This window comes from Asterias rubens, chromosome 9 (assembly GCF_902459465.1).
Source record: "Asterias rubens chromosome 9, eAstRub1.3, whole genome shotgun sequence".
Taxonomy (NCBI): domain Eukaryota; kingdom Metazoa; phylum Echinodermata; class Asteroidea; order Forcipulatida; family Asteriidae; genus Asterias; species Asterias rubens.
In genome coordinates, this window is record NC_047070.1 from 13,401,526 (window position 1) to 13,426,788 (window position 25,263).

General features: G+C 37.8%; 2 protein-coding genes across 2 annotated transcripts in view; one reads left to right on the forward strand and one right to left on the reverse strand.

The window, feature by feature from the left end:
* LOC117294546 (probable glutamate--tRNA ligase, mitochondrial) overlaps positions 1-21,976 on the reverse strand; it is a 28,560-nt gene extending 6,584 nt beyond the window's left edge. Inside the window, exons 1-11 of the mRNA XM_033777004.1 lie at positions 21,785-21,976; positions 19,206-19,409; positions 17,981-18,053; positions 16,377-16,414; positions 15,160-15,207; positions 14,478-14,648; positions 13,865-13,945; positions 13,645-13,737; positions 11,985-12,079; positions 1,143-1,197; positions 414-518 (exon numbers count right to left, since the gene is read on the reverse strand). Of these exons, the coding sequence (XP_033632895.1) occupies positions 414-518; positions 1,143-1,197; positions 11,985-12,079; positions 13,645-13,737; positions 13,865-13,945; positions 14,478-14,648; positions 15,160-15,207; positions 16,377-16,414; positions 17,981-18,053; positions 19,206-19,406 (960 nt within the window). The 5' untranslated portion in view covers positions 19,407-19,409; positions 21,785-21,976. The remainder of the gene's footprint in view (positions 1-413; positions 519-1,142; positions 1,198-11,984; positions 12,080-13,644; positions 13,738-13,864; positions 13,946-14,477; positions 14,649-15,159; positions 15,208-16,376; positions 16,415-17,980; positions 18,054-19,205; positions 19,410-21,784) is intronic.
* On the forward strand, positions 2,570-10,716 carry LOC117294545 (sushi domain-containing protein 2-like). Its single transcript, XM_033777003.1, has 2 exons — positions 2,570-2,653; positions 6,129-10,716. Exon 2 carries the CDS (start codon positions 6,130-6,132, stop codon positions 9,694-9,696), a length of 3,567 nt encoding a protein of 1,188 aa, XP_033632894.1. The 5' UTR covers positions 2,570-2,653; position 6,129; the 3' UTR covers positions 9,697-10,716.
* Positions 21,977-25,263: the final 3,287 nt, after the last annotated feature.

Consider the following 25,263-nt stretch of genomic DNA (forward strand, 5'->3'; position numbering starts at 1 on the left):
ATATCACTGTGCGGTGGAAGTACATGACGCTCTTGGCAACAGTTGTCACCATGACCATCCTGGGCAGAACTATGGACATGATGGAGGACAAAAAGTGGCCATCTGCTTTTGTGAAGCTGCATTTTTTTTACATCTACTTTTCTGTTACCAGAAAAGCAGATCTTACTTTATCCCCTAATGCTGGCGGACGAAAAGTGGCGTTTTGCTTTTCTGCTACCAGAATAGTAGAAAAGCAGATTAAACGTTTTGTGAAAATGTAATTTTCTATTTCTCTGCTTTTTTGCCACCTGAAAAGCAGATTTTGCTCTCACACCAGAAAAGCAGATGGCCACTTTTTGTCCTCCATAGACCATTCAGATTTTGTGTATGTAATTGATCTGCAATCAATCTTAGTTGATTTCTACTAGACCAACCTGTTGGATAAGTTGCTGCATGTTTCTCAGTTCTCGATTCTCCTGAAAGCCTGAGCCACAAAATGTGATGAAATTGACAAGAGCCTCTGGCAAGAAACCTGCATCCTTATAAAAAAAAAAAAAAAACAGCATTAACCCTATTTATAAAGTTTATACAGGGTACACAATGCCACTTAAAACATACTAAAACTTGCTTCAAGTTGTTAGACTGTCCACTTCATTGCTTTTAAGCAGCATAATTGTAAACCTAAGGTTAATTGCTCATTTGGTTTTATTTCAAGTCTCATACAAATGAAAGTCAACACCAATGCAAACAATGTCACTGAGCTAAAATGCCAGAGACAATGTGGTACAATGCTGTTAACCTTTTTTTAAATCGATTTATGTCCAAGATTGCCACATTCTAGTCCATGTCGTCATTGCAATGAAATGAAATCTAAATGAACTCGTATTGATATAGACCCCTGACCTAACATATCAAGAATTCAACAGGTGAAAAGAATTCTGGCAGAAAACATTGAGAGTCAATATACCAGAACTGGAGACTTCAGTCTTTAGCTAGGACTCAAGTCACTTGAGTTTTTGATTATTTCGGGCACTGTCTAATTTGAACCCTGGACTTGACTTGAGTCTTGAGCTGAATGAAAAGTTGATGAAAACTCTACCTCATACACATTGCAGCTTGTAAACCTTCATTACTGTTAAATGTGTTTGGTTCTTAAGACTAACCTTAAAATGTTGCACATAGATATCCCCCTGTCGCTTTGATAACTTACTTCCATCTCTGCATGCACAAAATAAACAAAAAGAAAACAATAAATTATGTTTTTAAAAGTAGGGTCACCGTTTGGCTATTGTCAATGTCATGCTGATTTGTAGACCAAATTATCAAGAAAGACACAATGATACTGTGAAAGTTTCAGATGAGTACCAGTGTCTACTTGCTAAAAACAGCAACAACAACTTTCAGGGAAATTTCACAAGAGTCTTGAGCACATTCATGAACACAGAACAGACACCATCAACATGGGGCATTTCAGACGAAATCATATTGCTGTAAAATACAATGGAAGACCATACAGCAGCCGAATGTTATGCAAGGCGTCAATACAATTGGCAAAGCGCCCAAACATTGGTTCTTTCCAAACTTCAGTTAGAGAGATTTATATCATAGGCAGTTACCATGGATACAAATGCACCAGTCAAGTACCACAGTGAAATAGAACAATGTACTAAATGGTTAACACCTTTAACCTGTGTGTATGCACAGAGATCAATGTACATTTCCATTCCCTCCCACGGAGTTTTCTGGTAGGACTGGCTGCAGATTGCACCACAGAACGTTGTAAACCATTACATTATAAGCTTTGTACTTCAATGGGTCCTATTATATTTAAAGATAACTCAGTATACCTATAGAACAAAACGCTGCACACCTTAGAGACAATGTGCATGAAGTACTATACAAATGTTGAGTATTATTTCATACTGCTGGAAACCCACCCATCTCTATTGGTTGAACATTTAAGAATGGAAGCGATCATGTCCTCACTCAGTAAAAACCTTGGTTTCAGCAACACATGGTCATTAAAAAAAATAATAAGGATATATTTACGTATGTTGTTGTTATTCATATTTTGGTCAATTCTGATGGAGTTTTGTTTTTTCGTATAAAAAAAAAACACCCCGGGTCATCATTTATGCTCCATGTAACATTCACAACCTCAAGATGAAAAGTGAGAAAGCCATACATTATACATGTACACACGCAATTGTATGTGTATGTACACACGCAAGTGTCTGTGTATGTACATACAACATTGAATAAATTACAGTAAGATTATGAACTATACAGTGCTAACACAGATTGATGTATGGGTAAACAAAATATAAACAAAAATATATATATACTAATATTCTTTATCCCGATGCAAATTTAACATCTGTTAATATGATTTCTGCAAAACAACACTTGATCTTTGTTTATTGGAACTTGGACAGCCAGTTAAGACGAACAACTTTGCCAGATAAAGAATAACATTAATAATGACAAGGGGATTTCCCACTGAAGACCACCCAGTTCCAATAGGTCATAGTTCCTCCAAACCCCAGTTTCCATAGTGGGACACTGTCTGCTGGAAGTCACAATTTGCAAAGGAACGGTCTGTAGTGGAACGCAGCTAAGCTTTCTCCAAAACACCAAAAGCCTACTCTTTATTAAGTGCTAGTCAGCAGAAAAGGTAAGGACATTGTAACTCTAAGGAAGTTTGTGCAAGTTACAATTTTAAAAACATTTTATGTAGTCGGAATATTCAGGAAAGGAATATAGTGAGAAATAGGCATCTTTGGTATGGATTTTGAGCCCAGTCACAATGCTTATTTTGATTTTGCAAATCATAATGTCTGAATGTTTTGGCTTGTTTTATGATATGAATAAATCATATGAAATGAAAATAATCATTGTTCTTATGAAGAGATATTCACACTGTGTTCGCAAACCTATCTTCCACCGTGCAAAGTTTCAAATCCAACTTGTTTTTCTGTTTCGCCACTGATGGCAGATTAGATTGGAAAGGCAGTGGACACTATTAATAATTACTCAAAATATTTATTAGCATAAAACCTTACTTGGTAACGAGTAATGGGGGGAGGTTGATAGTAGTAGTTTTGAAGTAGTACTGTAGTTTTCGAAAAAGAAGTAATTTTTTCACGAATTTGATTTTGAGACCTTAGATTTAGAACTTGAGGTCTCGAAATAAAGAATCTGAAAGCACACAACTACGTGTGACAGGGGTGTTTTTTTCTTTCATTATTATCTCGCAACTTCGATGACCGATTGAGCTCAAATTTTCACAGGTTTGTTATTTAATGCATATGTTGAGATACACCAACTGTGATGGCTAGTCTTTGCGAATTACCAATAGTGTCCACTGCCTTTAACTGCTGTGGAAGGAAAGATAATTTAATGCAGTCCCCTGATCCACAAAGCAAAAGGAGAAGTCCCTTGCCTACTGCTTAGGTGGTAGATTAACAATCTTCAATTTTTCTGAATGCACTCTGTAAAAGTAGATTGTACTATTTGAAGACAGTACGCACCCTCTCGCATTTTTTGTTCTTCTCCCAGGTCAAAATTCCAGTTGAACCTAGTTAAACTGGGTTTAACTGGAACTAGTTGAAGTTGAAACCAGTTGAAAAACTAGTTAAACACAGTTAAAAACCAGTTGGTTTAATATGGAAAATGGACAGAAACCAACTGGTTTATAATTCCAACCTAGTTGAACACAGTAAAATGGACGAGTTTGGTCACTATCCAGTTGAACCAGTTGACCCCAGTTAACTAGGTTCAACTGGAATTTTAACCTGGGCTGCTAAGTCCCTTTTAACTATTCCTAAAACTTCCACATCATATGGCGATCGTGCCTTTTCCGCTTGTGCTCCTAAACTTTGGAACGCTTTACCTAACAACATCAGATGCTGTAGTTCTCTATCATTCCTTAAAAGCTTGCTGAAAACTCATTTAAAGGCCCACTATTGGTATGGTAATTACTCAAAATAATTATTAGCATAAAACCTTTCTTGGTAACGAGTAATGGAGAGAGGTTGATAGTATAAAACATTGTGAGAAATGGCTCCACTAGTAATGTAGTTTTCGAGAAAGAAGTAATTTTCCACTAATTTGATTAGAATTTGAGGTCTCGAAATCAAGCATCTGAAAGCACACAACTTTGGGTGACAAGGGTGTTTTTTTCTTTCATTATCTCGCAACTTCCACGACCGCTTGAGCTCAAGTTTTCACAGGTTTGTTATTTTATGCATTGTTGAGATACACCAACTGTGAAGGCTAGTAGTCTTACACAATTACCAATAGTGCTCAGTGTCTTTAATTAAATCCACAAACACTTCGCTTGTTACATGTCTTGACTAAGACTATTAACTGTATAATTGTCATTGTATTCTATTTTTCTTTTTTGTTGTACATGTAGATGTTTTGTTGTTTTGGTTCTTTGCTCTGAATAGTGTCTTGTACACTAGACAGATGGCGCATTATAAATGTAGTATTATTATTAATATTTTTATTATTATGATACCAGCTTCAGACCAAAATAAACAAACTACCTTCATTCCCTTTGTAAAAATGTCAATAATGGAACATTTTGGTTTCCGTCGGTGCGTTGCCTGGCCTTTACATATCAACCACTAACCCTGTTTGTTTGTCAGAGATAAAGTCTTGTTCAAGTCTGTGATGGTGGTTTTTTGCCCACCTGAAACAGCGCCCTCTTCATAAAACAAACCTTTTGAATAGGGTTTTGCACTACCACTGCAGAAAAACTGTTTAAGCACAATCTCAGACTTGAAATGACAGGCTAGATAGGCTGGTCGTTGTGTGTTTTGTTTTTTTGGTTTAACTTGATTGGTGTATGCCTCCATGATTGGTTGGATAGTCCTTGACAGACCGACACCCAAAAAGCCACGTTAGACCCTACAGTATATGTTATGTATACCGGTTTTGATTTTAAAGTTGATTTTTTGTTGTTGCAAGTTTGTGCTTATAATATTTTGTTTTATACCATACATTGATGTGTGTTAGCACTGTATACTCATTACTTTCCCCCGAGTCTTGTGAACAATTATCACAGGCATATTACTTGGGTGTGATTTGAACCCATGACCCCTGCAATTCTAGAGCAGTGTCTTACCAACTAGACCACTGAGATTGCCTGATAGCTAGAGGCAGTTTGAAGTTTGTGCTTGTTTTCTTACCTTCATTTTCCTGAAAGATGATTTTTAAGTGTAAATTGATTCATTACCCAATGGAGATCGATCCCCTGCCTTTAAAATAATTTGGTTTTGCTTTTTGCTTTTAATGTAATACAATTGAGCAAATCTGGTCACTGTAGTCTAACAGAAATTGATGGAAATGGCTGAAATTGCATGCAAAACAAATAATAGTAGGGGGGCAATGTACAGATTTCAGGTCCCGTTGAAATTTCATGTTAATTTATGGCAACCATTATAAATGCATTCTTATAGGTCCCTAGAACAATAGAAATGATGTTGCCATTTTTTCTATTGACCTTTAGCAGGGATGAGATTCTTAAAAAATTAAAAGGTCTGAAAATTTATCGTAGGTCTGAAATAATCAATTAAAATCAGGCATGAGAATGGGTGATGATAAAAAAAACAGGAAAAAAATTCAGTTGATTGGAAATGTCAATATTCCATCATAGTGTGTGCGAAGCACACAACAAGAGCGCGCAGCGTGTAGTCCCTTACGGCCGGGGGGTCCAGCATGTCCAGGGCCCGCTTAATCAGGGCCCATATCTTAAAATAAAACAGGTAAAAGAGGGAATGTCAAAATGTTGGAAGTGGAAAAAAAGGTCGGATTTCTAAAATTCAAAAGTCGGAATTCCGACAAAGGTCGGAAGAATCTCAACCCTGCTTCAGTTACCTTAAACTGAGGTCAAAGGTAATGGGTCATTTTCACCTGAAATTCTTCTTTTTTGGCAGGTTTTTAAAGAGTTTCAATGCAATAAGCATGGTTATAGTTAATTTTGACTCAGTGGATCAGACTCAAACTCAAAATTTGAACAACAGGGACTCAACTACAGACAGCACTGTACAAAAAAAGTTTGCATAGGTTACTAAGAATACAAACATCCAAACTTTGTGCATGGTGATTAAAAGCGATGTTTTTGCATGAATTTTGTTTTTCAGGATGGAGAGCCTGAAGTGTCAAGGACTGTGGTTACTGGTTTTATTGATACTAGCCACATCTGAACAGGTAAAGGCTGACCATCCATCGACTCTCGACAAGCAGCCAACATGCTTTGGCATATCCAGAGGTAAAAACTTCATCCTTGGCTTCACTGATCACGCGTTGGACAGTAGTTTCAAATACCTTTCCATAGTTGTAGTGGCGTTTAGTGATCAGCAAACCAATGTGACTATTAGCAGCAAGCACCATGTGGAGGGTCAGCCTCTATATGAAAGATTTGATCTTGAGGCTGGAGGGTACAGAACAACAAATGTCTCTATAGAGCTGCTTATGGATGGCACAGAAAGAAGCTTCAAAGGTATTGAGGTAACAGCCACCAGTGAGGTTTCAGTGTATGGTTTTTTTGCATTCTCCGGTTTCACAACAGATGGCTTTCTTGGCATACCGGTAAGCAACCTTGGCTTGCAGTACATCGTAGCAAGCTTATATTACACATCAAGCTTTGCTGTAATCGGTACAGAAGATTCCACTTCAGTTCAAGTAACCCTACGTGGAACAGTAACATTTGAAGGGCAGTCATACAGTCCAGGTGATCAGCTGAACTTCATGGTTGACAGATTAGAAGCCATTCACCTAGAAGGATCAGAAGACTTTACTGGAAGTGTGATTCAAGCCAACAAACCCATTGCAACATTTACTAGCAGTGGATGGTACACGGTGATTGAACAATCCGTACCAGTCAAGAGTTGGGGCCAGAATCATATCTACACAGCATTCCAAAGTACAGATCAAAACTTCTATCAGATAATTGCTTACTTCAGCGGCACCAGTGTTACCATCCCAAATATTGGGAACCTGAATTTGAACACAGGGGAGTTTTGGGAGGGTTGGCTTTCAGGATCTGGTCTGGTGTCTTCAAGCCAGCCAACTCTAATGATGCAGATGCTCGTGTCCATTAATAATTCAGGTGTATGGGAATCCCTGATACAAGTTCCTGCTATAGAACAGTTTGGGTATGTGTTTGGTTTTGCGACCCCACCCAATGCTGGAGCAGATTCTGGAGGATACTTCAATTTTATCAACATCGTTGTCAAGACAAATGCACAGGAGACTGTGCATCTCAATGGCTCTCCAATAAATGGATCTCAAGTACCCGTACATGAAAACAAAGTTCCAAACACAACTTACACGGCACTCTCTGTCCAACTCCCTAAAGGAGAAGGGGTGTACTTTGTAGAGCAAACTGATCCTCTTTCATCACCATTGTCTGTTATTGTTTATGGCTATGATTCCGTATATTATTCTGAATCATATGGCTATGCTGCAGGTTTATCCCTTCCAAGTAACCGGCAAATCCTGCACTTTTCAACATACTACTTAAGAGAACTTGGTGGTGAAACTTTTAGGATAACTTTACCATGCTTGCAAGATGAAGTTCAATCATACAAAACCTCAAAATGCAAATTTTTAACAGGTATTGGAAATATCTTGATTTCTGGACACTCTGTTGATTCCGACACCATCGTCTGCATTACACCAACCTTTTACATGAATGGATTTACTTCAGTCTATGTGTCTCTGGACGAAGGAGAGACATTTCCTTACTCTGGTGTTGTCTATATTACATCAGAAGAATACTTGCCTCCACTTATCACAGTCAATCAAACGCAGACATCAACTGGAAACGGAGTTATTGACTTAACAAAAGATGATGATCTTCTCTTAACATGGAACCCTTACAGTGTAGGTGAGGGAATAGAGACAGTGAATATCATAATGCAAGATTCTGATTACAACGGGGATGGCCATCCAGTCCTTCTAGAAGGAGTTTCCCTCAAGAACAATGTCTTGAACAATGGCAAGATTCAGATCTCTATAGAGTTGATAAATGACAAAAGCTTAACTACGACATGGCCATCGCTTGTAGCTTTTTACCTGCAACCAAATGGCCAACAAAGCAGCCCAAACAGATTTTACTCCGGAGTGAATCGTGTTACAAAGTTCATGACTAAATCCTGCTCATTTTTCCTAAAAAGATTAAAGAATATTCCTACAGGCTTACCACCATGTCCATGCACCTTTGCCCAGGCCAGTGTAGATTCTCTTAACTTTGTCTTATCAAATGAGTTTATTTCTTTCTACCATCCTGGAGCAAAAGACTGCTTTAGGTCAACCACATCATCATCTATTGGATCTGGCCAACAGTGCTGCTATGCCAAGGATGGTAACATACTCATAGGTCCCCCAGGGGGTGGCACTGCTGATCGATACAGTCCTGAGGATCATTTCTGGAAACATCAATGGTATGATGTGCTGCCATGGTTTGGCTGTTGTAAATCTACACAAAACTGCAAGACGTACTACAAGTACCGTCCATCTGATGACTGCTCTAAATACGTCCCTCCTTGGCCAGCAGCAGGGACTGGAGATCCTCACATAACAAGTCTAGACGGCAAGAGGTTCACCTTCAATGGGGCTGGAGAGTTCCTGATGTCTTCCTCTATACTTCATGACCTCATCTTCCAATCCCGCATGGAGGTATACCACCAAACTAATGCCAGTGTGTACACTGCTTTTGTTGTCCAGATGAACGATTCTTCTACTGTCCAGGTACAGGTATCTAACTCCAGTGAGGTGCTGGTTCTTGTAGATGGTGAGCAACTACTCATGAGGTCAAGCCTTGTCAAAGTTTACCACTTCAGAGGCTTTCGATTAAGTTTCACCTCCGACTTCTCTGAAATCAGAATTGCATTCAATGCTGGTATTGCCATCATCGTGTACATCAAACATGACTTTATGTCATTTACGGCACAGCTGAATGAAAAGTTCAAAGACCAAGTCCAAGGACTTCTGGGTAACCTGAATGGAGATCCAGAAGACGACTTTCGATTCCCAGATGGTACCATCATGAATCCAGAGTCTTCCATGAAAGAAATCCACAAATATGGGCTACATTGGCTTGTGATAAAAGAGGAATCCATATTCACTTATCTTTCCCCATATGACTACAACACTTACTTTTTGCCTGATTTTTTGCCAACTTTTGATGTCCCAAACCCACATGATGCAAGTCCAGAGATCAAAGATTTGTGTGGGCATTCTCTTGAATGCATATTTGATGCTGTGGCCACTGGAAGCCTGTCTTTTGCAAATGAAACACTACTAGTGACTGGCATCATCGATAATATTCAGAAATCTTCAGTCAAACTGGTCAGTTGTGGTTTTCCTGGAAGTGTGGACAATGCAATCATGACGGGGTCTGTATATCTTGTGAACTCAACTGTGGAGGTCAAATGCTTTGATGGATTTACTCTGGAGAATGGTTTACCCAGTTTAACCTGCCAGAGTACTGGACAATGGTCATCTACCCTTCCCTCGTGTACCATGATGAAAGATGCATTAGCCGATGTAGGTCTGAGTCTATTGGCAATCATCTTCATAGTCCTTGGGGCAATCAGTCTCTGTCTCATCATAATTATCATAACCATCTTCATCGTCAAACAGAAACAAAAAAACAAGATTGATGTTGGATCATTAGACATGCTAAGAGTAGGGGACAGTAAATAAAATACATAGGGTGGCCATGGTAAAGAATATATTTCCTTCTTTGCATTTGGACGTTTGCCCCAAACTAACTTTAGGGCTCTGATTTCAACATCGACCACAGTTAGTTCAGATGGGACATTGCTCTTGTGGAAAATTACTAAATATGCTTGGGAAAATACTATAATATTTGCAGTGTTGCTAGGCATTTTCCCATTTAAAAAATGTTTTAATATGGCCATGTACATGTACATGTCGTGCTCCAAACTCCAAATTATGCAAAGTTTCCATGAAACTTACCACAAATGTTCATTTTACCAAGATCTATCTGATGACATGAACACATTTAAAAAAATTGTCATTAAAGGAATTTTTATATATGTTTGAAAGCCCATTTTGGGTCCAAAAACTTAGCATAGCATTTGTTGTCCAAATGCTATAAACTTTGCAAATGATTTATTTTGATATAATGAACAACATGATAGTTTTATCATAAGCTAGGGTCACTCTTGGAGGTGCTATAATCTTTGGTTTATTAGCATTTCTTCTCTAGAAATCAGCACTTTTAAAGTATCCATTTATAATGATAGTTTAAACCCCTAAATACACGATGAAAACACAAAATCCAACATGGCGGCCAAATATGGTGGCCATTTTGAGTTCCCATTGCGTTAAATTTGTGATAACTGCTGTTCCAAAAACGAAAACCATTTTAAAGTGCTCTCTCTATCATCTCTTACATGTACAACTTAACAGTAAAGGTTTCATGAAAAATCGTTCAATTGTTAAGCATGCTTTGTATAAAAAGCGTAAAAACCTTTGCAGATATTTTCATTGATTTATAGTACATGTAAGTGTATAATTGTTGTTTGTGAATGTGTCCAGATGGTTACAAAACATCTCCCCTTAAAATGGGAGCAAGCATCAACATACATAATTGAACATCATTGCTTGTCCTCCTTGTTTCATCTCTGAAAATAGTGTTTAAGGATACATCTTTTGTATTATTTGGTTTTACCCTTGTGTGTCATGGCCGAGCGGTTTAATACACCGGATTCAAGCTCTGGTGTTTCAGTGTTTGATCAAGTGTGGGTTCGAATCCCGGTCGTGACACTTGCTACGTAAAATTGGGGAGGTACATGTTAGTGCTTTCTGCTCTACAAGACTGGGGTAACCCTGTTTCAGCCCTAGGAGTAGGTGGCAACGGCCTCTGGAAAAAATAATTGTAGCCCACACCTTGAAGTGGCCTTCAGGCCTTGTGTGTCTGGCGACTTGCATAAAAAATAAAAAATAAATAAAAACTACTGTATGTAATGTAAAGCACTGGTTACTCAGTACTTTCCTAAGTCCTGTGAAAAAAATTCACAGGCATATCACTCAGGGTAAAGTACATGTGCCAAGTACAAAGTGCTTTACACACATCTGTAAATGGGTCAAACAAAATAACATTGTTTACCCCTGATGCAATCTTAACATCTACTAGATAGGCCAAACAACAAGTTTCAAGACAGAGTAGAATATACAGTGTACTATAATCATGAAACAACACCAGGCAAAGAGCAACGCCAAGACTGCTTGCTAATTCTCAACAATATTCGAGCTGTTTGGAACAATGAGCTTTTGACCTTTGAGACATAAATGTCTTCATTTTCAGCTTTATAATACAAAGAGTTGAACTAGCATGGGAAATTATTCAAATGTAATTGTGTAAACAACTCATTACAAATATTAAAAGATGGTGTACACGTTGATGTGTATGAATAACAACTATAGCACCTATTTGGATGAAGTGCTCACAGCTAAAAATTGTATTCTTGAAAGAAAAAAAATGTTTAAAGAAAAACATTCTTGTGTCATACTCGCTAGAAAATGTCTCTTTTAAGTTTATTGTGAGTGACACAAGACAATTTTTCTTGAAATAAGAGAAATAAGATTAATTCAGGAGTCTTTGATGTGGTGTTGGGATCACGTGTCTGCAATGTCGAAGACGCTACATGTACATCCCGGTCATGTTGATAAAGACTTTAGTTTTGGTCAAAAATTGCATCTATGAAAATATTTCCAATGTTGTGATCAAAAGATAAACACTATTTGTGTCAATTACCAACATAGATGAATTTTCATGCCAAGAAAATTAAATTGTGATCATTTTGTGAAGGGTAATATACCTATTTTTGTGAAGGGTTACATACCTATTTTTGTGATGGGTTACATACCTATTTTTGTGATGGGTTACCTACCTATTTTTGTGATGGGTTACCTACCTATTTTTGTGAAGGGTTACACACCTATTTTTGTGAAGGGTTACCTACCTATTGAGTAAGAGAGGCAGATGAGCAAATTTAGGTGGGCTCCATCCCAGGGCCTTGTAAAGAGACAGATGCTTTGGTGTAGACGTTAACCATTCCTGGTGACAAGAGTTGAAAATATAAAAACTAAGTATAATACTGCACTGGTAGCATTGGTAAATTCTGTCAGGTATGTGACATTACACTGGAAAAAAATCAGTCGGGGAAGCAACGTAATTAGAAATGTAAAATGTTGTGCTTTAGCTGTTTTGAAAGTAGCTTATTAACTGTACTGGACATGGAGGATTGTTTTCTTAGTTTAAGATTGAACTAAATTTCCCAGCCAGGTATAAAGTATTGCATTTAACATATTTACGCTTGGAACCAGATAACAACAACAGACACAACATGTTATTTTTGTTGGAGACCTGTTTTACTGCTTAAAATATTATGTTAGTGCTTAGCTAACTTATGTGCTTATAATAGTAATTTTTAAATTGATAATATACACATAATGAATGTTTATGAGTGCAATGGTGCGAATATGTTCATGAGTTGAAAGATGGAATGTTCTATTCAACGAGGCGGAGCCGATTTGAATGGAACATTCCAGCTTTCAACGAATGAACATTTTCGCACCATTGCACGAATGAAAAACATTCATTATTTGTTTTATATAACATCCAAGTAGATCTTTGTCATTTTGATTGAGAGATACAACTTTCAAAACAAACAAAGCGTAGGCCTACAATTTTTAATTGTAGAAGCCGAATGCTAGTAATTTTACTAATATGCCTTGCAGTAACACTGCTGCATTACCAAAGACACGCGCACGCAGTGATGTTTTTACTCAGCTTTTTCGTTCCATCCGAAAAGTACCATTGCACGCTGGCAGCGTGCCAGCGTGCAATGGTACTTTTCGGATGGAACGAAAAAGCACGGTGAGTTACTCAGCGTGTATTGGTACTTTTATTTGCTATCACGTGACGGACAATCCTCCAATCAAATGGCAAGGATCTGCTTGGGTGTTATATAACATGACATAATCAATTTAAAAAAGAAAAACTTTGGAAAATGTTTACTTTTTAGCAGATGTATTTATTTTCACCGAGGAATATAAAATTATTAATTTGTTTACCCTTCACTAATGTGTGAAAGGACTGTACGTTGAATGCTTTCCAAGTCCTGACAGGAAAAACTCCAAGTGCATACTACACTTGGGTAGGAGTGCCACTCCCTGCATTCTATCACAGGTATCTAAAGCTAGTCCACTGGACAGCCCAATGGCAAGAGGTCAGTTTGAAGTAGCAGAAGGTCTAATAAACAATCTAATAAATGTATTAATTAGATATCAATTAAGATATTAACAGAGTATATACTCAGTGCTTCATTTCATTTTCCTTTATTAATGGTAACATATTATTGCTGCAAGACAACGTTTTGGTGGGTGTAGCAAGTTTGCGTGATTTAAAAGCATTAATGGTCTTAATATCATAAAGCTGGTTAGGACAATAAAAAACATCATTCATAAAAAAAAAAAAAAAAACAGTACAGTAGTATCAGTTAGTTTAGCGGAAATTAAACGCAAAAGCTTCTTTTTTCTTTACTCAGAAAGTTATTTTGATAAGGATTACTTTCATGCTTAAGAGATTTATGAAATTGGGCACAGATTAGATAAACTCACCATGCCCCGCAGTACGTGGCTAATCCCCATCAGATGATCATCAACAACATTGGCAAAATGGTACGTTGGAAAACCATCACTTTTAATCAACACCTGTAGAAGAATTAAAATGAAACTAAACATCAAACAGAGTTTGCGTTTGTCTACAAATGAGAATGCCAATCACAGATACCATGTACCACAAATCATCATTATTAGTAAATAACTTGACTTTACTTACCGGGTCACCCTCTATGAGATGAGTGTCATGTTGAGTTCGTCCATAAACAAGATCCTCAAACAAGTCCATCTCTACATCTAGCTAAATGTGAGAGGAAAGTTATTTATCATTTTGTAAACTTTTTAAAAGTTTTTTTGCATTGCGATTGTTTTAACCGTAATTTAGGCTCCAAACCGCACTATTCATTACAAACGCATAAGAGTAACTACACAGTCGCTCCAGGTATTAGAAATTGGGTTTTCTGGTCGACTTTTATGACTTTGTACGTATCTTGTCAAATGTAACAAATACGAACAATAAAAAACAACTTATCAGGCAAACAAATACAAATTTATAGACATTCAGTAATTATAAATTATCACTGCCTACTGAATATATTTGGTAACAGCACTACATGTAATTGATTGTTTTATTGATTAATTGATGACTGATTGATTTTTGGTTGCATTAAACACTAGAATAACTGCCCTTGAATGATTGATTGATCGACTGTGATTGATCGACTGATTATTGACTGATTGACTGATTATTGATTAATCGACTGATTATTGATTGATTGACTGATTACTGACTGATTGATTGACTATTAAATTAATCGATGGATTCGACTGACCTTAAATCTTATAACACTCGGCTTCCCAGAATGCCGGTTGTCTTGTGCCTGATGGGATGTTAGGTGTCTGCACCTGTTGTCATATCGAGGAACCTGCCTATTTCTCAAGGCTTCTTTACGGAGCAGCTCTAGTCTTTGTTCTGAGCAAAAACAGTGGTAGGCTGCGCCAGACTGAAAATAAAGCAAAGCAGCTTAATTATTATGGCATGTCATGGCCGAGCGGTTAACAGCACTGGATTCAAGCTCTGGTGTTTGATCAGCAGAGTGTTGGTTCGAGTCTCGGTCAAGACACTCGTGTCCTTTAAAGCAAGACACTTAATCATAATTGCTTCGTAAAGTTGGGGAGCTAGTGCTTTCTGCTCTACCAGCCAGGCTTCTGATGGATGATACCCAAGCCTACATCCGTCTGAACTGTAAAGAGGGTAACCCTGTTTCAGCCTCAGAAGTAGGTGGCAACAGCCCCTGGCAAAAAATAGTTAATTGTAGCCCCCTTGAAGTGGCCCTCAGGCCTTGTGTGTCTGGCGACTTGCATAAAAAAACTAAAAAAACGAGTGCATTATCAAGCAATTGATCAGATTATGCTCTTGTTTATTTAATAACTTGTCATCATTAAGCCCCCCCCCCACCCCTGCTAGTTAAATAAGAAAAATACTTACACATGTACTTGTAGTAATTGGCTTACCTTAACTAATGTCTCAATGTGACTCTTGTATAAATTCAGTCGCTCTGACTAAAGAGAAACACAAACATGACAAAGTAACTAGAGATTAAGAGTTCATAAAAACGAATTCAGAGGAGTTACGGCTTGCACACAATGTCTAAATCGTATTAATAAATTAATTTGGTACACGTACTTGTAGGTAGCACTAACCAAGAGATGTCACTATTTCATTAGCTTACAATTATTTATAGATTAATTTATACATTTACTTCATTGAATACAATTTGTTGCCCTCGCATATAAAAACTTAGTCTCAGGCATGCAAAATGTTTTGAGAGATCCACAAACTTTTATGTTTGTGAACAAACACATAGCTGTTTACTGATGGTGTCATGATGTAGAAAATTGTAGTATGGTTCCCTGTCTCGTTTACACTGACCATCATCCAGTGTATATGTATGCAGTGTGTGTATTCCCTGTATATCAGTAGCATGCATTCAATTATCACTTTCTTTGTCGACGAAGCATTTGGGGCAGAATTCAGCATGCGAAAACTAGGCACAGGCACATCATATCCTGTAGAGGTCAAAGGTGGCTGTTTAAGTCGCAGAATTTAAGTCCATGTGGGATTGCATGGTAGAATTACATAACAGCCAGTCCTGGTAACTTTCAGCAAAAGTCTTGTGGTTTTACCTGACCACATGCTAAGACTAAAGTGGGGGGTTTGTGAAGATTTTGGGGGTGTTTGGGTGATGGTCATTGTCGTCCAAGTTATCACACCTCTGTTGTAAGATCGCTCAGATTTTCTTCAAACTTGACAAATAATTTGTGGACAGCCTAGTGAATTTTAAAATGCAAAATGAACGTAATGTCATTCTCATGAAAGATTAAAGCCACTAGACACCTTTGGTAACTTTCAAAGACCAGTGCATTTATAAACTCACAAATCTGTGAAAATTTGACCTCAATTGATCGTAGAAGTTGCAAGAGAATAATGGAAGAAAAAACACCCTTGTTGCACAAGTTGTGTGGTTTCAGATACCTTGACAAATATTTTAGTGAGAAATTTATACTTCTTAAAAAAAATGTTATTTCGGAGGGAGCTGTTTCTCACAATGTTTTATACTATCAACAGCTCTACATTGCTCATTATCAAGTAAGTTTTTATGATAACAATTGTTTTGAGTAATTACCAATAGTGTCCAGTGCCTTTAACTACAGCATACAGAAATAAATACCTGTTTGTATGGCCCAAATTCTCCACCTTGATTGGGACCTGTAAAAAATCAAATAAATCAATCAAACATGAAGCCCGAATTCTAAGATGAAAAAGCTATGACTTGCCAGTGACCATGAACAAGTATCTCGAGGGTCCTGCTGATCAATCCAATGGAAATTCATCCAACATCTAGGTGTGTATGCTAAAGGTCGAGTCACACTGCAGCAATAACGAAAACATTAACGATAACGACACAAAGAGAACGCATTCTATTGGTTGAATTGCTCCACGCAGAATAGGACAAACAACAAAGTACGTACCCCAACACCCCAAAAAACATGAGGGACCAATTATTTTTCATTAATAAATACCTTGGAAGGTTTCAAGTCTCTGATTGGTCAAAACCCGGTCGTGTGGCCGAGTGTTAACGGTCGGTATAAAGACCGGCTTTGGAAAATAGCAAATAAGTGGCGCCAGTAGTTGTTATAGCGCCCTCTTGCGAGGGGTTTGTCTTTGTTTACGTCGCCATCTTTTATGTTGCTTTTTCTCCCACTGTAATAAAGTTCCTTCGATTCTTAATAGGTATTCTGCTGTGACTACCTTGTGTTGATGCATCCATCTCCTTACCCTGGCGCGGCCCCATGCACTGTATCGCATGCTTATTTGTATCCATGTTAGTTTCATTGCAACTTCGCGCACTTTCGCGTACGCGCGCTGAAAATGTATCAATTTTGAGTGCGCGCGTGTAACAGTTGTGCAACATGGTACATGGACGCTGAGCTCATGCGCGCGTTTTAATGCACAAAGAACAGCTATCGTCCAATCATTTGCCTCCTTTGACCCCAGTGAAAGCGCTGAACAGACCATGATTTAAAAAAGTCACTGGTCTCAAAAATCAGTAATGTGATTAACGTACGAAAGAGATGGGAACCATCAAAAGCTCAACTACAGCCCCTGAACATGTCTTGAAGTATCGCCGTGAGAAAAGTCACAAAATTTGGACAATTTTAGCCGTTTAATTCGCTAAAAAAGGTATTTATTAATGGGAATAACAGTGGTCGGACCCGGTCTTCACTGTGTGGTAATGACCTTGGTTGGTGGCTCGGTCCGTTAACAGCGCCAGCCACCAACCCGGTCATTACCACGCAGTGGAGACCGAGTCCTCGCACTGTTATTCCCTAATTAAAACATAAAACACAAAATTGCGTGTACATCATCCTGTAATTGAACTTTTTAGTTTGTTTCTTGGCGAGTGGGATGGCAATGCTTGATCTTGCTGAGCCATGAACTACAGTTGCAATGAAAGCATGCACAGCTAAGCGTCAAGAATGGATATAATAATATTTATCTTCAAGTACGCGCTAATCCTCAAATCAGATTCGCAGAATGGAGTGGTGATAAAAACCTATATTGCACGGCTAATATCACTACCATGCGTATTGTGTGTTCTATGTCACGCGCCAAGTTGGATATGGGATGCAGAAGTGCTATATTTTTCCGTATTCAACTCGCACTTGTGTGATTACTTATAATATCAAAATTATTCAGACAACAATAAGTTTGATACGTATAGTTAGTATATTGAGAGTAACAATGGATTTGCCCAACTGAGACTTCACACACCTTCATCTGCGCATAAACCACTCCATTGTAGCATAGCCTGTAACTGTTCCTCAGCTCCAGGGACAAGTCTTGTCTGCAGGAACAAAATAAAATAAAAATTAATTATTAGTTGTAACTACAAGTCAATCTAAAAAGAATCTTACAAAATGTGTACCAAAATATATAGTACATACTATAGTGTAAGACCTATGTATGTAAGTTTCTTGGTCTACATCTTGGCTCAAGATCTGCAGCTTGATCAATCCTGGGCTTGGTTTCACAAGCACTAAGATTCATCTTTAAGTTTTGTTTATAGTTTGTTCCTAGGCATTATATCCTGACTTACGGACATTGCTGAGTATCATGTAGAAGTAGAATTGGAAGTATTTACTACATCAGTGATTTGTGTTGTAGCATCACACTTTGCTGAGCAATATGGACCCCCCGGAATGAAAACCCTAATTGTTTTCACTGCCAATCAAATTGTTCCATTAACTTTTGGACTAATTCACCACAGGTTGTGTACAACATCATGAACAAGATTCCCAAGTCTGTGATCCAAGGTTTATGTTGGGGGTTAATCCACAAGAGGGCGCTATTTCAGGCAACTGGTTGGCATCAGATTAGCCTGACGTCACACTTGGAGGCTCATGAAGAACGCCAGAGACCGGCCCCCAGCTGGCGTGTACATGTACCTTTGACCTACATTCATTTCAAATAGAGATAATGTAGTCAAATTCTAAACCAACATTACAAAACATGCAAGAACATGTACTGTACATGTACATGTACTGTATACATTACACACATACGTACAGTACAATAAACATGGACACAGCATGCAGCAGCTAGACGACCAAAAGTAAGCTTTCCTGTGTTTTGATTGGTCGTCCGAAGTGACCTCAGACCAATCAAAACAAACCCATATACAAAAGCTTTTAGTCACTGCATTTATCCAATGATATCATTGTATCCAATGGAATCACTGGATCTGAATATAGCAGGTACCGGTCTTTATCCTAGCCGATAAAGACAGGGGCCCAGCCTAGTATCAGATAGACAAAAAAACATGGTTACAGACTTAAAACTAAGTCTGGGCCAAGTCTGGGCCAAGTCTGGGCCGGATGGATACTTTTGGGTGTTAGATGTATGCCTCAGACCATTAGGTCTCTGCTTCTTAGAGCCTCCATTTCTTAGCTTTTGACCTGAGTCTGTCCAAGTACAATGAAATACCAAATGATCTCACCTGATCTGTGTCTTCAATTCTCAAAATAAAACGGCCACCATGGGACTTGGCAAAGATGTAGTTGTAAAGAGCAGTGCGGAGGCCTCCAAGATGAAGATGACCGGTTGGACTCGGAGCAAACCTCACTCGTACCTCATTGTGAAAGTGGGATGAGGTGCTGAGGGTTCCAAATGTGGCTCTAAGCCGCTGAAGGAACCACATGATCTAATCATTCAAAAGAGTAAATGATAACTAGTAAATGAAGTAGTGGCTAATCAAGAGTGGTACACGACATAGTGGTCGAGTTGTCTGACAATTAAAAAAAATTTCTGTCGAGTTGTCCGAACAGTCGAGCTGTCAGAACTGTTGAGCTGTCAGAACGGTCCAGTTGTCTGAACTGTCCAGTTATCTGAACACCTCTTTAAGTGGTCAGCACTACTCCACCCAGGGGTAAATGGGTATACCTGTGAGGGCAGAGATGGTTCTTGTGATTGATTAGCTTAGTGCGCTACATATTTGGCGGCACAGGCTGTATACTCCCCAGGGAGCTGAGATGGTTTAAGGGAATGATTTAAGGCCCAGTGACCAGGGGTAATAATGTGGAAGCGCTTTAAGACATGGTGTATAAAGCGCTATAAAAAAAGAAAGATTATTATTATTATTATTACTACTTGCCGTCAACTCGCCGTCAACTCAACCGCTACTGGTGTGGATTAGTCTTGACCCAAGTCATTAGCGATCAATTTACACGATGTGCAGTACAATCCACTATGCGGTACCAATAAATGACGTCTTGGGCCAAGACAATTTTGTTTTCCGGAAAGCGCCCTCTGTTGTCCATGTTGTACAAGCTCTGTTAAAAAGCAAGATGGCGGCCGACAGCTTTGCTACTTTCGCGATAATTTTTTCTCAACAACAAAATTCAATTAAATGTAGTAAAATAACCGAAATGTAACCTAAAACTTATGAAAATGATCTTTTAGCTATTAACAGTTCTATGCCTCTGCTGTGGATTTAAAATGTGTATTGGTTGAGTTGACAGCGAGTTGACGGCAAGTAGTAGGACCCGAAGTGGTCCCTTCAAATTTCAAAGTTCAATTCAACTCAAATTAAATAGTGGACTGATTCAATTGTTCACCTCATAAAAACTCTAAATCTAGGCCTACCTCCATGTTCTCACCGGGTATCGATCACTTCAGCACCTTGCAAACTCGGCGAAATGGTCAAAAACATACAATTTCGACAGCTAGTCAACAGATTTGCTTTATTTTTACCACTTTCGAAAATCATGTCACAAATTCTATGAACATGAACTTAATCCTCAACGTCTAATGAATAACACTCAAAACACCATTGAGCAAATATTTTGAAAAAAAAGGACAAGTCACAAAAGTGTCCCAGGTCTTTTGTGCATCGCCATTTTGTGACTTCCCGATATGTTCAACGCTTTATTTTTTGGACACCAAGCGCTGAACCGCAGGTACCAGTCAGTTGAATTGACGACCTGCCGAGCCGCGGCCGAGTTGGAATAAACCATGCTGTAAAAGGGGTGTTATAAGGCAATGCAGCAGCGCGTGTGTGCTGTCCGTTTACTATGCCCGCTGTTCACAATATAGTGGTAAAAAATGAGCAAATCTGCCGACTAGACCATTTCGCCCTTTACAGTTTGCCCATGCTTCGGAACCCTCCGGCTCTGCCATCGGGAGGGTTAAATTATCGCAACTACAAACTCGGCACCTGCAAACTCGCCACCTTGCAAACTCGCCACCCACAAACTCGGCACAAATACAAAATACGAAATGTTTGATTTTCACACTGCGTGGTAGGCCTCGGTTTGTTATCTGATAAAGTTCAGTTTATTTAGTTTTAAACCACCTCACAGTCACTTGACTATTCTAGTGAATTGCTTGGTGGCAAGTTGTTAGTCAAAAAAAGGCCAATGCCGAGTTTGCATTGTGTCGACATTCTTGGTGCCGAGTGGGTGCCGAGTTTGCAACTGGTGCCAAGGTTGCAAGATCGCAAGGTTGCATGATTATGATCGAGGTACTAAAGTGTCCGCTATTCTTCTCACCACCACCATCATCCCATGTTCTCACCAAAGCACGTAAACTATCCTGGTGTCATGGGTTTTCAGTAGGTAGGATAATGGGAAAATTGTTCATAATCAAAGACTAAATTTTTTTAAATCATCTATCCAACCTTTTTACAATTACACTTGGTAGTCCGCTATTTTGGAGTGACGTCATATGTTTAATATTGCATTAGTGATTTAGTTGCGACAACCTACCGTCCTCCTGACGGTCAGGGAGGAGGGTTACGTTATCATAACTGTCTAGTGATATATACAAAAAACAAATCATCATTTTATAAATATTTGAGCATAACCTACGACAGGAAACATTATTCTCAGCATGATTAAGCCTGATGAAAATACAGATCGTGAGTTAACAGCACAGCTTCTGTCACGGGTGTAGCTTGCACAGTCTCGCGGTAAACGGGACAAAGTTGGGGGTCGAAAACATGTGATTGTGAGGGTCGATCTGACAACAATCAACATGACCCTACGAATATGTTTAGTAATCAGGTTAATCAGGACTTACCAAAGACTGATGCTACTGAATAGTGACTGATAGTGATACAAAATGGACAGTTTTATCATGACGAGTTTGAAATGGCTGTTTGTGATCACTTCTTCATAAGCTTCTACTTTTGCGATTTATGTGACTTGTGCATCGCATGCATGACATGTGATTTGGACCAAGCTGAAGCTAGCCGCGAATTATCAGCCGCGAATTCCCAGCCGCGAATGCCAGCCGCGAATTCTCAATTTACGGCCGAAATGTCCAGCCGCTAATTCGAGCCGCCACGCCAGCCGCGAATTTCATTACCGAAGTAGTTTCACGAAGCGACAGGATTTCCTAAGTTGTTCACACACATAAGCCACTATTTCTTAAATTTTGTAAAATCATGGCAATTTTGAATGTTGCTTTTGTAAAATTTTGGTCATAGTAACAAAATGTAGGCCAAATTGGGTTAAGATAATTGAATTTTTAATGCTTTAGTCGATCCATCAAACTTTAATGGTTACTTATCGACTTTCTGAATATCAGTTGTTTTAAAAATAAAAAAATAATAATAATAATATGTACCTCACATAATTAACAAATTGTTACTTTTTAGTGTTTAATCATTAAGACCATTACATAACACATCGAAATATATCGTTGCAGCTAATTAGACCAACTAATTGGTGCCTAATTAAACCACTTTGTATGTTGTGGGTTTTGTCTCATTTGAGGGGAATTTTTAGACTAAAAAATAACGTAAGTAGTCACTTTAAAACAAAATGTACCTCACATAATTAACAAATTGTTTTTTTTTAGTGTTTAATCATTAAGACCATTACATAACACATCGAAATATATCGTTGCAGCCAATTAGACCAACTAATTGGTGCGTAATTAAACCACTTTATATGCTATGGGTTTTGTCTATTTTGAGGGGAAGTTTTAGTCTAAAAAATAGTGTAAGAAGTCACTTTAAAACAAAATGTACCTTACATAATTAACAAATTGTTACTTTTTAGTGTTTAATCATCAAGACCATTACATAACACATCGAAATATATCGTTGCAGCTAATTAGACCAACTAATTGGTGCCTAATTAAACCACTTTGTATGTTGTGGGTTTTGTCTCATTTGAGGGGAATTTTTAGACTAAAAAATAACGTAAGTAGTCACTTTAAAACAAAATGTACCTCACATAATTAACAAATTGTTTTTTTTTAGTGTTTAATCATTAAGACCATTACATAACACATCGAAATATATCGTTGCAGCTAATTAGACCAACTAATTGGTGCCTAATTAAACCACTTTGTATGTTGTGGGTTTTGTCTCATTTGAGGGGAATTTTTAGACTAAAAAATAACGTAAGTAGTCACTTTAAAACAAAATGTACCTCACATAATTAACAAATTGTTTTTTTTTAGTGTTTAATCATTAAGACCATTACATAACACATCGAAATATATCGTTGCAGCTAATTAGACCAACTAATTGGTGCGTAATTAAACCACTTTATATGCTATGGGTTTTGTCTATTTTGAGGGGAAGTTTTAGTCAAAAAAATAGTGTAAGAAGTCACTTTAAAACAAAATGTACCTTACATAATTAACAAATTGTTACTTTTTAGTGTTTAATCATCAAGACCATTACATAACACATCGAAATATATCGTTGCAGCTAATTAGACCAACTAATTGGTGCCTAATTAAACCACTTTGTATGTTGTGGGTTTTGTCTCATTTGAAGGGAATTTTAATCAAAGAAATAACGTAAGTAGTCACTTTAAAACAAAATGTACCTCACATAATTAACAAATTGTTGCTTTTTAGTGTTTAATCATTAAGACCATTACATAACACATCGAAATATATCGTTGCAGCTAATTAGACCAACTAATTGATGCCTAATTAAACCACTTTGTATGTTGTGGGTTTTGTCTCATTTGAAGGGAATTTTTAGACTAAAAAATAGTGTAAGTAGTCACTTTAAAACAAAATGTACTTCACATAATTAACAAATTGTTACTTTTTAGTGTTTAATCATCAAGACCATCACATAACACATCGAAATATATCGTTGCAGCTAATTAGATCAACTAATTGGTGCCTAATTAAACCACTTAATATGTTATGGGTTTTGTCTCATTTGAAGGGAATTTTTAGACTAAAAAATAGTGTAAGTAGTCACTTTAAAATAAAATGTACCTCACATAATTAACAAATTGTTTTTTTTAGTGTTTAATCATTAAGACCATTACATAACACATCGAAATATATCGTTGCAGCTAATTAGACCAACTAATTGGTGCCTAATTAAACCACTTTATATGTTGTGGGTTTTGTCTTATTTGAGGGGAATTTTTCAGACTAAAAAAAAATGTTTCCCAGGTTGTATCGTAATTTGGGTGTGATCCCTGGCTACACGGCAGTTAACGGTTGTATGGCCTCTGACTGGCACCCCCGAACAAAGATATTGACAAAATAGGGACACCGCCAATAGGGCTAGATAGCTCAGTTGGTAGAGCGCCGGCACGTTAATCCGGAGGTCGTTGGTTCGAATCCCACTCTAGTAAATTCTTTGTTCAACCCCAAACATCATTAAAAAAAAATGTGTAAGTAGTCGCTTTAAAACAAAATGTACTTCACATATTTAACAAATTGTTACTTTTTATTGATTAATCATTAAGACCATTACATAACACATCGAAATATATCGTTGCAGCTAATTAGACCAACTAATTGGTGCCTAATTAAACCATTTTTTATGTTGTGGGTTTTGTCTCGTTTGGAGGGAATTTTTCTCAAAGAAATAATTTAGGTAGTCACTTTAAAACAAAATGTACCTCACATAATTGACAAATAATGCTGGGCTGAGAGGCTCTCTCCGTTTCCTTTCGAGTATCCCTCCGTAAAGGTTGGATATTAGGATTACAAGTGCTGGTCATGTCTTACAAGTTTAGCCATTCGATTTTCATTTTAAAACGGCGCTGTCCAAAAAACCCGGAGGAAAAGGCTCTTGATGTGTATTACGGAACACCACCAGGCCGAAACTACGCAGATTGAAACTTATGGGATCAATTAAATTTGTTTTGAGTGCACATTGTATGTTTAAAAGGTCCCCAAAGGAAGGGGTTATTTATCAATATTATCCCTTTAACAGGAAGGTCTTTGTTCTTACTCAAATTCGGGAGGTACCGCAGCCGTGCGAGTTTCGTGTGTTTGTAACTTTCAAATTAGTATATCTTAAACTGTAAACATTAAAGTCACCGTCCAATTTTAATAAAAAATGTATTCAGTCACAATTTTTCAGGGATAATAACGTCATTTTTGTCGTCATTCAAAACTGCGATGTGTATTAAGGACATAACCAAAAAACATGAATACTGTAATCAAGCTGCAATCATAAAAATTACACTTTTACTTATTGTTAAAAACCTTTATGGTGTTAGAGTGTTATTCCTTTAATCCCTTTGGTCATCTCCAGATAGAGACAGCATGGTGCCATTGACCGC

Bases quoted from the DNA above. Each gene is read 5' to 3' on its own strand.
- LOC117294545 (XM_033777003.1), top strand. From the start codon at position 6,130: ATGGAGAGCCTGAAGTGTCAAGGACTGTGGTTACTGGTTTTATTGATA.